This window comes from Fundulus heteroclitus, chromosome 18, assembly GCF_011125445.2.
Source record: "Fundulus heteroclitus isolate FHET01 chromosome 18, MU-UCD_Fhet_4.1, whole genome shotgun sequence".
Taxonomy (NCBI): domain Eukaryota; kingdom Metazoa; phylum Chordata; class Actinopteri; order Cyprinodontiformes; family Fundulidae; genus Fundulus; species Fundulus heteroclitus.
The window spans coordinates 33738228-33752331 of NC_046378.1; the positions used below are offsets into that span (position 1 = coordinate 33738228).

The 14104-nt window shown below is 41.3% G+C and overlaps 1 protein-coding gene across 2 annotated transcripts in view; it reads left to right on the plus strand.

The window, feature by feature from the left end:
* The window catches only part of gab2 (GRB2-associated binding protein 2), a 55930-nt gene continuing 41826 nt past the window's right edge, over positions 1-14104 (plus strand). The window contains exon 1 of one of the 2 annotated variants that reach the window (XM_036149814.1): positions 1-450. In XM_036149814.1, the coding sequence (XP_036005707.1) occupies positions 379-450 (72 nt within the window). In that variant the 5' untranslated portion in view covers positions 1-378. The remainder of the gene's footprint in view (positions 451-14104) is intronic. The other variant, XM_012875238.3, reaches the window with a different exon arrangement.

Sequence of the window (14104 nt, forward strand, 5' to 3'; positions counted from 1 at the left end):
CGCCCACAGATAGTTCCTCGCCCCGCATCAGTTCTCTACTTTTCCCTGCGCGGCTCACTGTCACACGGCCGTGCTTACCTTCAGAGTCCCTTGCCGGTGGCTTCTTCTTCTTTTAATTATTATTATTATTAGTTTTTAATTTAAATTTTTTGCACACCGGCAGATCTTTGCGCTGCTTCCCCCAGGGACCGACTTGCTCCCCATCTGCGACCTTGTTCCCTGTACTGATTTCCAATGGAGGGAGCGGATTGCGGCAGGGAGAGCCGAGCACCGACAGCAGCGCATTGAACGGGCGAGCCGTCATGTATTAGCGGGCAGGCGGCACTTTGGGAGCGAGTTAGAGAAGAAGAAGCAGGAGAAGCAGCAGCAGCAGCAAACATGAGCGGGGGAGAAATCATCTTTCAGGGCTGGCTGAGGAAATCACCCCCGGAGAAAAAGCTGAGGAGATATGTGAGTGAAGCACACTTCCGCTTTAGTTTCTGTGGGGGGTTTTAAGGAGTTTGGCACAGAAGTAACCCACTTTTTTTTCTCCTTCTCTTTTTCTTTCTTGGTTTGCTCCCCTTGTGTCAAACTGTTTGTTGTGCATCTGCATCTCGTGGTGTCACGCAGGAGCAGGTGCACCTTTCTGCGTCTCCTCCTGCTGCTGCTGCACAACGTCAACCTCTGTTGTTTGTCTCCGAATTACGCCATAACTGTGCATTTATTTGTTGGCTTTTTTTTTTTTTTACAAAGTGGAGGTCCCATCATAATGAGGGGTTAAGCCTGGATAATGCCGGCACGGCTGTCTGTGATTAAAGGGCTTTCAGCCGGTCGTTTTTTTTTTTTTTTTTTTTTGCATCATCTGGCCATGATGAGGTAATGTCTAATCAAGCAGAGATGGGACCGGTTCGGTGATGAACGCACACGGTTCCAGTGTTTTGATGAGACAAAGCTGTGCCTCCTGTCGGGTGCTGGGCAGAAGAATGGCTGCAAATCAGATAATAGGATTTATGGAGGCAGATAGAACCATGAGACAATCTCCTATAAATACAACTGTCTGTTGTTTATGTATGGTGTTGCATTACTGCCCCCCCCCCCACACCCCCCCTTCACCCCTCCTTTTCCATATTCCCCACTAGCTGACTTTACCATGATGTCATCCATGTGTTTTGTTTGGAAATCAATCCTTGGATGTCTTCATATGCAGCTCACTATTCTGTCATTTCCTCATTGTGTTCCACTTAGAGCGGGCCCGTGTTTACTCTGAGATCCATGTGGACGGTATGGATCAGCAGCTGCAATAGTGAGAGGAGTGTGGGGTGGGGTGGGGGGGGGAGGACCTGCTTGGTTACAGAACTCTATATAAACAACATGAGGGAGGGAAGCCTGGCCTTTAGGCATGAGCGCAGCACTCTGAGGCTTCCTCGCCCTGCGTCTCACCCCGTGCACCAACCTGAGAGCAACCGCACAAACACTGCTCCAGCCAGAAAACAGAGTCATGAGATGTGGTGTCCAGAGCGGGCAGACTTGTGAGTGTGATAATCTGTCCATCTGAAATTCCTTCCACTTAAGGTCTGGCCGTGGACAATCCAGGCCCTTTACTCCCCAGTATTGCTGTCATCTGACGTCGTTAGGTTAACGCGCTGGGGATATTTTCGGATATCTCAGACATTCCAGCCCGGAGGTGTGTTGGGTTGGAAGCTTGGTCGGGTTGTTGTACCGCCAGGAGGAAATGTCAGGAATGCCTCGGCTCTACAAAGCCGCAACAGTTTGTAATGCGCAACTTGTAGGAGATCATTTGCTACCAGCGGGACTGACTTTTTAATCTAAAACCACGCTTTCCTCATCAATATGCAACTCCTTTCCTCCTGAGCCGCACCAGAACCGTCGTTGTTAATAAGCGCTTGGAGAGATGCTCGGTTATTGTGTTCAGAGCAAGCGGAGGGTTGCCTCCCACGATCACGTCCAAAACACCAAGACATGCAATATCAGAGCTGCTGATAGTAAAAACTGGTCGCCGCTGCTGCAGCCTGGACATGCAAATCTCATGCAAAGCAGCAACCCCGCCGGCCGCCTCTGGAAAAGACGGGACACAATGTTTTCATCCGCACGCATGCTTGCCCAGTTCTTGCTTAAATGCTGTCTAATTGTTTGCAAACGCGATTAGGTGCCATGAGTGAGTCACTCGCTCTCCAGCATCCCGCTTGCAGATATAAACACATGATGAGTATAAACTTGCAGTGTCCTCTCTCCCCCCCCCCCCCCCCCCCCCTGCCTCAAGCATGTGACAGCAGCGCTGGGGACGTGCGTAGTCGATTTTCACACACGCTGCACTTCCACAATGCGAGAAGGAAAATAAAAACGGTCGTGGTCCGAATGAATCACTTGGTTGAGGTTTATCTCTACCTCGGCGGCTGATTTATGTTCCAGGGGTGGGCGTGGCCTCCTTGCTTTTCTTGAACAACGGCCAGAAAAAGCACGGCGAACATGAAAACAACTGTGCAACCGAGCACTTCTACCCCAGTGGCTCATGCACAGTTCATGTGAGGTCATCCTGCTCGTCGGTCAGCGGTCGGACGGTATGCTTCCATCATCACTGCTCCGTTAAAACCTTAATAATCGAGGATTTGCAGCTGTGCATAACAGATAAGTTATCTGCTTTCACGTATTATTTACCTTTTGCACCAGTATTGTCAGTTCTTAAAATGTTTTTTATGCTGTTTTGATCGGACAGACCAACGTAAATAACTCTTGAAAACAGGCCTGTTACTCTGACACCCTTAAATAAAAGCCAGCGCTTCAAATTAACTCCAGAAGTCAGCTCTTTGGCAGGTACAAAGACGCCGGTCAGGGTTGATGGGCCAAATCCAGGCCAATCCTGGAAGAAAAACTTTTTAGAGGCTGCGAAAGACCCGAGAAGGGGTTGTTGGGTGGAGGTTCTGCCTTCCAGCGGGACGACTACCCTAAACGTACAGCTAGAGCTACAATGGAAGCTTTTTGTGTAAAAGCATAGAAAGGCCAAGTTCTGGACCTAAATGAAACTGGGAAGACCCAGACATTAGTTTCCAGGTGCTTTCTACTCAATCTAACTGAGCTCTGATTATTTTTGCATAATTGCATAATGTGTAATTTTGCATTTGTTTTGTCATTAGACGAGCCAAGCTGGTAGAAACACGTTACAAAAGACCTGCAGCTGTAACTAAAGCGACAGGTGTTCTTAAAACCAATTGACTCGGGAGGGCGAATACAAACGCACTCCACACTTTCCCACATTTCTCCCATTTGAAAACCTTATTGTTCTCATTTCATTACCGATTCCAATGAAATCCAGTAAACGCTGGTGTCGTGAAACCTGTACGAGTCGCACATGCTCCGTGTCCTTCTGCAAACGGCTCTTGCGCTGAGGTCTGCGTTGCACTGCCTTGCCAAACTCTCCCATTCGACTGTTGTGTCTGACATTAGAAACATGTCTGTTCAAATTCAGCACGGCACTGCCACATTCCAGACAGATCATATCGGCAAGGTAATATCTGCTTCTTAGTCTCCTTTCTCACCGCTCATGGTTTCACCCGGTTTCAATTTCTTGCCCTCGTTGATAGTGCTCAGGAGGAGGAGGAGGAAGATGAAGATGGGGGGGGGGGGGGGGGGGGAGTTTTGAAGGCAGGCAGTGGAGAGCAGCAACAGTGGTCTGTGTCCCTCCGTCCCTCCGTCAGCTGCCGGGTCGGCAGTTGTTTTGCACAGGGGCTTTGGGAAGTCCTTGCCCTCAGAGGTCAGCCCTGAACGCCTCCCAGTTCCTGCTTTGACAGACAACCAGCGTTCACACAGGCATTTTCCTTGTTCCATCTCATCTGGAGGCCTTTTTCCCCATAAGTGCAACCCAAAAATGGGTTGCTTGATGGGAAAGTAGTGTGAAAGCAGTGCAGTGAAAAAAAGTATGTATCCTCATACAAGATTTCTACTTTTTTTTTCTGGCTTATTTACCACCCTTAAATGTTTCAGATCAGTAAACATCTGGCAGATTTAACCCGAGAGTAAAAAAAAAGGCACTTTTAATTTATTTAGGGTAAAAAGTCCACCAAAACTAACCTTTCCCTATGTGAATATATATTAATAAAATAATCTAGCCTTGTTAAATTGTGCATTGTCTGGACAGTTGAATTCACTTTCATTACTCTCACTCTGTACTGATTACTTTCAGACCTGTAAAAGCAACAAATAACTTAAAAAGCACCCTTCCGGCATCATGAAGTAGGCTGAAATATCAAAAGCGGCGCATCATGCTCCGGTCTAAAGAGAGTGACTAACAGATGGTCTCTGATCAGTCTGCTCAGCTAAACTAAAGTAAGAATAGTATCAGCAAATGAATAACACATTGAAGGGTGTTTAACCTTGCCAGGTATGGGCTGTCTATCACAATTACTCCAAGAGTGCATCAGTATCTTCACCAGGAAATCACAAAATAGTCCAGAACAATATCTGAAACGCTTTTCCTCAGTCAAGGTCAGTTTTCATGATTCAAAGGTAAGAAAGATATTTATTGGAGAACAGCAAGATCTGTCCCACCTGAGACAGGGTGGTGGTGGTGGTGTGATAGTCTGGGTCTGCTTTGACTGCTTCCCACTTGCTGTAATTGATGAAACCATTCTCTACCAAAAAATCCTGAAGGTTATGAGATGTCAGTTTGGGTCCTTAAGCTCCAGGTCTTTTGGTTTCTTTGCAGCAGAACAGGATCCATGGGACGCCACCAAATCCACCTCTGAGTGGCTGGGAAAAGCAAAATGAAAGTTTTGTCAAATTGAGGTGCTGCGGTGACGGCTGCTCATGCTGGAAAACTCTTAAATCATATTGTGAAAGCTAGATTCAGTAACTACTTTAGGTATCTGGTAAAATGTGTTTGGTGTGGAACACAGGGGGAGGAAAAAAAAAAGAATTAAAAATACAAGACACCTGTAAGGAGGAAATTACGTGTTCGTGGCTTTGTAAAGGAATCTTTTCAAATAAAATCAGGAAAAAAAAAAATCATTTAATGCTTCTCAGTGTTTAGTGAACGGCCTTTATCTGACTATTTGGTGACTGCCCGTTCTGGTTAGCGTCTGCTTTACCGACCTCAGTTACATATTTCCGTTGCATTTGTTTCTTTTCGCTAAAGCATCCGATGGTGGCTCCATTTCCACTTTGTCATAATATCTTGCCCTTTTGCCGTGAACTCTTTTGGTTGGAAATGCAATTATTTCACCAACAGCAGATGCCAGACTTCCTTTCAACGGTACCTTCAGGAAGTGTTTTGACAGAGGTCCCATGACAGGGAAAGAAATCAAATTGGCCCTGCGAGTGTATAAATGCGCTTCTTTCTATCAGGACTTTATCAGTTGAGCCTAAAATAGAGCCGCTCTGAAGGAAATTAGATCCCGTTGGTTTAAAATTTTCCCTTTTTGCCATCTCTCGTGATTTGGACCAAGAGTGAGAATGTTCTGCTTATTTGCCAAACTCTTTCAAAGTAAACCAACGCCACGGCAACAGCTTTGTACGATGGAGCTAATAATATAAATTAGCCACACAGCAGCAACATGAGATAAACTTTATTATGCCAGAGAGCTTGCTCTTTGTATATCCAGCGGTGAATAAATAGACGCACACGGATCACGACATTCACAGCTCACATCCCTTGTGTGTACAGTGTACTGAGCAAACAAAGCAAACTGCCTCAGATGGTTCAGACAAGGCTGTGGAAGTTGGGAGAAACTTTTTTTTTTTTTTTTTCTTTAACTTCGTCTTGCATTTTGGCAGAATATGTCTGTGACCAGCTGGAAGAAGTCAGTACTCACTGCACAAGAGTGTGTGGGTGTGACTTCCCAGGATCTGAACCCGCCTAACTGGCCTGGAGAAGTGCAGAACGTTTCTTTTTAATTGATGACTTCAACCTCTTTTAAACCGCTTTGACAACACTGTGTAGCGTCCTGTTCCCGTTCACTTTCCATATTCGTCCTCATGCCGATACGGACTCTTGGCTGAACAGAGGACAAGTAATGGGTCTGTTAATGAAACGGTTGACTAGCTTTGACATTAATATAAGCTAAACTGTGTGTTTATTTGTAAGGTGTTTACAGGTTGAGTGGTGTTGCTAACGAGTCAAAAAACCACCATGACACCGAAATAGCCCGTGCTTGTTTAGATCGTCTACGTCTCCGCTGTGGCTTTATACATGAGATGGAGACTTTTAGATTCTATTCTTGATTTAACAGGAGGCCAATGAAGGGAAGCTAAAGTAGAAGAAATAGGATTTCTCTTTTTAATTTTCATCAGAACTCTTGCTGCAGCGTTTTTGGATCAGCTGGAGGCTTCGAACTGCATTTTGTGGACTTCCTGATGGGAAAGAATCGCAATAGTCCAGCCTTGAAGTAACAAATACACGGACTAGCTTTTCACTGTCACTCCAGTGCATTGAAGTTGTAGAAAATACGCCTGAACATACTGCAGTGACCTCCCCCTTTCCAGAAACTCTGTTGTCAGCTAACACAATGTGATCAATGGAATCGGGAGGGAAAAGAACAGAAAGGGAACCTGCCGCTGCTGAGGAGCGGTAACAAAAGCATGGGTCCTAAGAATCTGACTGAAATGACTTCTTTTTGTATTTCACTGTGCACTCCTCTCGCGATCTATACATATGTGATTAATATGATTAGGAGAAAACAATACAAGTAAGAAATCAAACATGCAACTGCATTAACAAGGAGACCAGAATATGTTACATCAAATGGCTGCAAAAAATACTAGATCTTTAAATTGTGGATTTTTGCTGTGTGTACCAACAATATATTTGGTGATGCTGTTGTAAAGCAGCAACATTGTTTTAGAAAGTTACAAAGATGTGTTGGTAAAGCAAAAGGGAAACTGCACAGCCACGCAACTAGGTTTTTTGTTTTTTTTTCAATGCCAGAACATCTATCCATCCATCCATTCATCATGTGGTTGGGTACATCCTGGTAGGGCCATAGAACATCCAGTTAAGTCCAACTTTTGGCACAAACAAAGCCTTGTTTCATGGTTCCACTGCATAAAACACTCACTATCTAGGCCCTACATTTCTAATCAGCCTAAAGCAGAACGGTATCAGCAGTGTATACTTATTTGTTAGCTCGTCACAAGTGATTTGATCTTTTCAACAGTCTACAATGTTATTGTGCCTTGATTGTTGTGCAGCCCTGTTAATAAGCCACACCGCAGAGGCTCTTTAGATCATTTGGTTCATGTGCATTAATGTAATTTTATGCACATGATCTGATTGTTGTTGGAGATAACACCCAAAGCCGGTGAACTCACACTTTGCATGCCTATAAGATATTCAGGCTGTGTGATGAACTCTCACTGCATCAGATGCTGTGACCTGGGGAAAAAAGTTCACTGTGTCTTACATGCTTAAGGTCACAGAAACCACTGAGAGCAATATAGAAATATGAATTTTATCGCAACGCAATTTTGAACAACAATGTTACTGTTTTATGGTTTTCCAATATTGTAGGATCTAAGGCATGATATCTGAGAAATAAGGAGGTAAAGAATGCATAATGCTGGCGCTTACATGCCACGCATATGTGGAGGCTTTCCAACTCTTGCTGTAAAATACCCATTTAGCCTCCCACACAATGCAAAAGCCTTTGAAGTTAAGACAATACGAAATTATGAAGACTATTCTAAGAGAATGCTCAGTTTGCATTTTCTGAAGAGAAGGCTATTGCTAAACAATTAGGTTTGAGTGTCAAATCATTTCTGTGGTTTTGCAAGTGTCTGTAGTTGGTTAAAAGGGAAGAAAAAAAAGTTGTTCCAGTAAGCGGAACAGGATAAGATTTCTTCTTACTGGCAACTTGGTAATGTTTATCAGTGCTATTTTTGAGCTTTATTACACAGTGAAGTAATTGAAGTGTCATTTACTAATAGTTGATCACTTGCTGCATTTGCATGGAAATAAACATCAAAAGGAAGTGTCTATTTTGGTCAAATGAATTTTTGACGCTGCTAATAAATCTTCTGTGCTGTTAGACTAAAATAAGTAAAAGTCTTGAAATATAAAATGTAAAAAATAAAATTTTAGTGAAATGTAAACAAAATCCTTTACCAGACCCCTTCCTAGAACCTCCTTTATAATTTAGGGGCTTTGCGTTGTGGCTGAAAAACGGATCACGATAAAAGCCTTTCATATTAGTCGATATTGATAATTATTGAGAAATAATACCTATTTGAAACAAGGACCAGGGGGAACAAAAAGCCTGAAATTAAACTGCAACCCTAACCCTACTTAAATGTAACCTTTAAATTATCTAAGATCCACTACCAACCTTGCTTAGTTTGGCTATGAGAGGTTGAGAGTCTAAACCAGGGGTGTCAAACATACGGCCCGCGGGCCGAATCCGGCCCGCCGAACAATTTAGTCCGGCCCTGTGGCTAAATGCATTATTATAAAAAAAAAAAAAATTTATTATTTTTTTTCCCCAGTGTCCTGTCTGGCATTGTGGCAATAAGAATTGTTGTCTTAATGTCAAAAAGAGCTCATCAGATTTGATTTTCACAAGTGGAGCAGTACTGCTTTTGCCATAGTGCTCCCCTTGATTTATGAATGTGAATAGTTTTATTATGATTCATGTGGGGAATATCTCAAATGATATGGACACTACAATAGGAAAGTAGGAGAGGAAAGGAAGAACAAGAAGAAAAAAACCAAAAGGTGAAAGAAAGAGTAGGTAAAAGGAAGAGAATGATAAAACAATTATTGAAAAAAACATGTACTTCGTTTAATTGAAAATATGCAGTTCCTATATTGTCCACGAGGGGCGCTGTGTTTTAATTAGCAGATTAAGCTTCAGGTGTGGAAAAATTTAAATCATTTCTTAATTTTTATCTGTTTGATGTATTTTGTCATGTAGGACAGTGTTTTTAAGTTCCAAAAAAAGTGAATAAATGTTTTTCAACATTGTACAATCACTGTGATCAGTTCTTATGCATAATGCACAAGTAAATGTTTAACTGAGTAAAAGTATTGTTGAAATAGCACATACTTTTCTTAAAAACGCTGAGGTTATTCATAATATATTGTGTAAAAGTGAAATTAATTTAATATAAAAATCAACAACAAGTCCACATTTATTAGTTCTATTTAATCTTGCAATGAGTTTACTCGTGTGGCCCTCTTGAGATCAGATTAAGCTGTATGCGGCCCCTCAACCAAAATGAGTTTGACACCCCTGGTCTAAACCTATATGCCCCAGAATACCATGTGGTTCTGGATCGCAGTTCAGTGGAATTATTCAACATTTTATCGGACGTATTTTCTATTGATATTGATCAGGTGATATTTGCCGATCAAAAAAGTTAGCTTGATATATTAAAAAAAAAAAAACATGTCAAATGATGGCCAATATGATGCGTTTCTATTTCTATAAAAACCTCACGCCTCACTGATTATTCGTAGGAGTCGGAAATGTGTAAGTGCAGAACTTCGTGGTTGTGGTTGCTGGAGTTAAAGTGAAAACGGCAACAAACATTTCCTTGATCAATACAGTGGAAATTTTTTTTGGCAACTCTTTTATTAGCATATAAAAAAACAGTCATCTGTTAACAATGTTGCACGGCATGGCTAAAAATACAATTTGCATTTTCCTTTCTGGCTTTCCCCCCCATATTTTTTATTTTTTTTTATAAATGTTCAGCTGGAGTTAAAACATAATTTTCTTAAGAAGATTTAGGCACATAATTATTTCAGCACTCTTTAGAGTTCTTCTATTTAGATTGTTTGAGCCATGGTCACATACAAGAGAGGCAATAATTCCTTTGAATTTCAAGCAAAACATTAGACCATGTCTGATTTAGCTTTGCATCTAAATAAGGTACAAACCAACAATCAAGGGCAACAAAACTAAACTTAACCAGACTTTGTACGAACCGGAAATCCTGGGTAAATCTTCCCTTCTGGTGCTGATGAGTCATTGTACTTCAGCTAAAAGAACTAAGATCTGGCACTTGGTCTTGGTGGTTTCCAAATTTAGATTTCAATTTAAGCCCTAATGTAATTTTTAGCTCCAGAGTCCTCATCATTTTAAAAGCTAAGACAAATGTCACACTTCACACAAACTGGTCTTTTTCTGTTGATATGCCTGATATGCCTGGAAGGACTTTAAGACTAACTTCCCTTTTTGCTCCCTAATTATTACAGCAAAATACACTATGCATAGATTGAACATATGAGACACATTTGATAAAGTACTTCCTGCCAGGATTCATCTAAATATTTCTTCTAAGTAGCTTTTGCTGGGTAACTTTTTGCAGCAGTTCTGTTGTTTTCTGTTCTTCCTCATTCAAATGTGTAAAATAACAGAAGGTAATGAACTGTTAAACCAAATAATAAGAACCTTTCTAAATCTAGCAACAATCAATATTATTTGTTTAGCTTAGTAAAAATTAGGAGGGGAAACTAGCATGTTGTTCTATTAAAATTATTTTTTACATATAATTATCCTAAGTGCATCTTCCTTCACATGATTAATGGCATAGTAATCAATTTAAATAATCATTTAATTTTCCACCTCCAAACTACACAGCGCTATTAAATTAGAAGAAATCTGCAAAAATAAAAATGGTAATATTTAGGCATGGGCTGGTAGGAGGTTCTGTGCTAATATCGCTAAATTAATGCAAAAATTCTGATTACGACAGTTCTAATAATGTTAGCATTGATATTTTCATCCTGATCCAAAGGTTTAGACAGGGGTACAGGATTATCAACTTTCAAATTCAATAAAGGTTTTCTGGTTCTTGTTGAGCAGAATATTATACCTTTTTTAGATGTTTTGGGTCTTTATTGGCCAACGCTGTTAACAAGCTGACGTTAGCTGGTTAATTAGCTGGCCTATCTCCTTGGTTAGCTAGCTTACAGTTGGCTACTTGACAAACTTTAAAACGCTTTTACCTTTAAAAACAGTGGTAGATGGTGCTGTTTTAGTTTGCGAACTTGGAGAAACCTGTAGCTTACGTTGACTCGGCTGAGCAGCGTCAGTTGGAGTGGCAGCACTGCTCTGTACAGCTCAAGAAAGCATCAAATTGAAAGGACATTAGACCGTAAATGTCCGACATCAACTGTTTGTGTCATTCAGGATCACTTGCTTTTCTTAAATTTCCTATTCTTTCATTTACCATCTGTGTTAAGGGCTGCTGCTGCATTGACTATGAAGGATTTAATTCTCTGGCAGCCAATAAAAAATGCATAAAAATAGGACATCTTTGGACTGGAGTGATGGCCCGACAGATGCTAAGATCGGGTGCTTCCATATAATTTTTCTGTTCTATGAACCCTCGCTGTTTAATTTAGTTCTACTCTGTTCTGTGTATCTAAACCCTCTCTGTGCTTGTCCAGAATTACCAGGAGATGCTCACAGCACGACCTCCGCTTTCAGGCGTACAGGAGCTGACGCCGATGGCAGAGCCAGGGAGAGGCAGCACAAAGAGTTCTGATTGAAGATAATGCTTCCCGTTAGTTAAGCTGTCGGAGTGAGCTCACGCTAAATAAGCCCAGCCTAACGCTGGAAATGGAGACATGGCGAGAAATTGCTCATTTTTTATAATAATGGAAGCGTTCATCTGCCAATTGAGGCTGATGATGTCTGCTGAGAGCTTTTTAGAGGTTGTTTTCATGTGATGTGCAGCACACTCTGTAGCTCAGCTGTCCCACCCGAGCTGCAATTGCAGGAGAACTGTAGCTGTCAAATGCAGGAAGCGTCTTAATCACCATGACACCTGCTGGATAGAGCTCTAGAGTCATGAGTCGTGATGTTATGTGCATAGGTGGCCCTGTTTGTTAGACCCTGGTTAAAGGCTCCACTTCGCAGTATATGTGAAGTTGCAAACTTCACAAATGATGGAAAAATTTAAATTAAGATATCATATTGGAGAAAACCTTCCGTTTAAATTTCATACACCTCCCACGATCTTTATGCACATGAACTCATAGCTGCTTTTGAGCTTCTTGTCGTGGAATAAGTATTGCATCAGTCAAATTAGAGTTAGTTGCAATCTGAGCTGGTTTTCTTAAAGGGTATGTATCATAATTTTTTGTCCCTGTTCTTTGTAAACTGTGTTCAGGCTTGTAGCAAACAGTAGTTAGATTTATTCCATGTTCAAAATAACAAAAAAGTAAAAAAAAAAAAAAAAAAAAAAAAAAGATCCAAGCACAACGCAGCCTAAATACACGTTGTACAATTAAATGCTTTTAAGATATTTAATAATTAATCAAATAACCTTCAGTCTGTCAGGTATTGATTGTCCTGTGAATATCGGTCTAATTTGACTTTGAGATTAGGGCAGTGGGCGAAGGAGGGATTCAAGTGCTAGGATTTTCTAACAGAAACTGCACACATATGGAAGAAGTAAGTGACTTTTCTTCAAGTATAAGAATTTATTAACAGAAATAATTCAGCAAACACATTTCAATCAACAACTCTTTAACTAGCTTGGTGAAATTTAACTAAATCTACTAAGCAAAGATAAGATCAAAGAGACTATCGACTGTGTACACACATAAGAGCAGTGGGACAAATCAAAATGGTTGAAAACCATCACTATTAAACACAATTCAATGATTTTTAGAGTTCAGTGAGAATCTTTTAATTTAGAGAACCAAAGTTCATGGTTAAGAATTTGAAACGAGGTCAAAGTAGCTTAAGCAATTAGGACAACAATTGGCATCGACCCATTCACAATGCAACTAAGAGTTAGATAAAACATTATTTGAGAAAATAATATTTCAAAGAATGATTTGCTAAATTAAAATCAATAACCTCTAGGATATTCAATTTTTAATTAATGTAATTATTTCTCCATTTATTACGCTCGTGGCATTATTGGACGATTGTGGAGCGAACGAAACAAGTGTTATCTTTAAACAAACCATAATTCTGTTTAACTTTGATAGTAAAAAGCTTAGCAGCTTTTGGACCTTTGGGAGCTTGCTTAAACGGACATATTTCAGCGTAATGAACGGACCAGAAACGTCCCATCAGTGTTTAAAACGTCATGGAAAACACAACCTAAAACACGTTAACATCAGACGCAGCAGAGCACTAGCAGGTAGCTTAGCTTCAAGTTTTTGCTTTAAAACACAGTGAAAATAAAACAATACAGATTGATTCATCCAAAACTGACTTCCCCTGTTTTCTCTGCCAAACCTCATCCTTTAATATGCCCCGTTCTGGTGACTGCATGGTCACGTCCAGTGGCTATGACTTACTTCGGGGGCAGTAAACGAGCGATCCCATTCGGGCAATGAAAGCTGGGGGAAAGACTTTTTGTGGAATCCAGTTGCTTGGGGGAAGCCCTGCCGGGTCTCCGGTGCGCTTTGCATTGTCCTCGTATCGGGCCTGTGAAGGCTACCGTCATTTATGGCTAGGGCAAACGATTGGGAACAGCGTGCTGTTTTTTTCAGCTGTAGGAAGCAGCTTCGATCAGTCCTGGGTCAGCTTGTCCTGGAAAGGCTGAGAACAGGATCACGAGTAGCTTGTTTCTGTTAAACTACCTGCTTCAATGTCTAATTTTTGTCTGTTTTGGCCACGAAACGGACAGACAGCGGCACTCGGATGTTGCTTGCTGCGGCAGTCAGGAAAGAGGGCGTCCTGCTATGTGTGGACTCCTAGAATGGTCCTAGTCTCATTCTCTTATTATATTATCTTCTCATATTTTTCATAGATTACAGTCTGATATTTATATTCCTCATGGCAGAGGCACAACATACGGCAGATGCAACTTGAACTTGATCAGTTCGGCTGCAGCTGGTTGTCACTTGGTCATTAAAGGTCCCGTCAAGCTAACGTTGCACAATTGTAGGTGGAATACAGGTTACAATACTGATATAAAATCAGCTAGCAGAAGGAGTCAAATGCTCTCCTTCCTTTGGCTCAGACACAGAGAAAAAAAAAACATAAGGTGCAGATGACGTTAACTATCAAGATTCAGGAGAAATGTTTGGACAACGATGGTCCCATTGAGATGCAGCCGCACTTCCTCCAGGCAGTCCTGGTCAAGATGGTGACAAAAATATAATCTAAAACAGCTTAGGTGCTAAAAACATACCCGTAACAGTAAATGC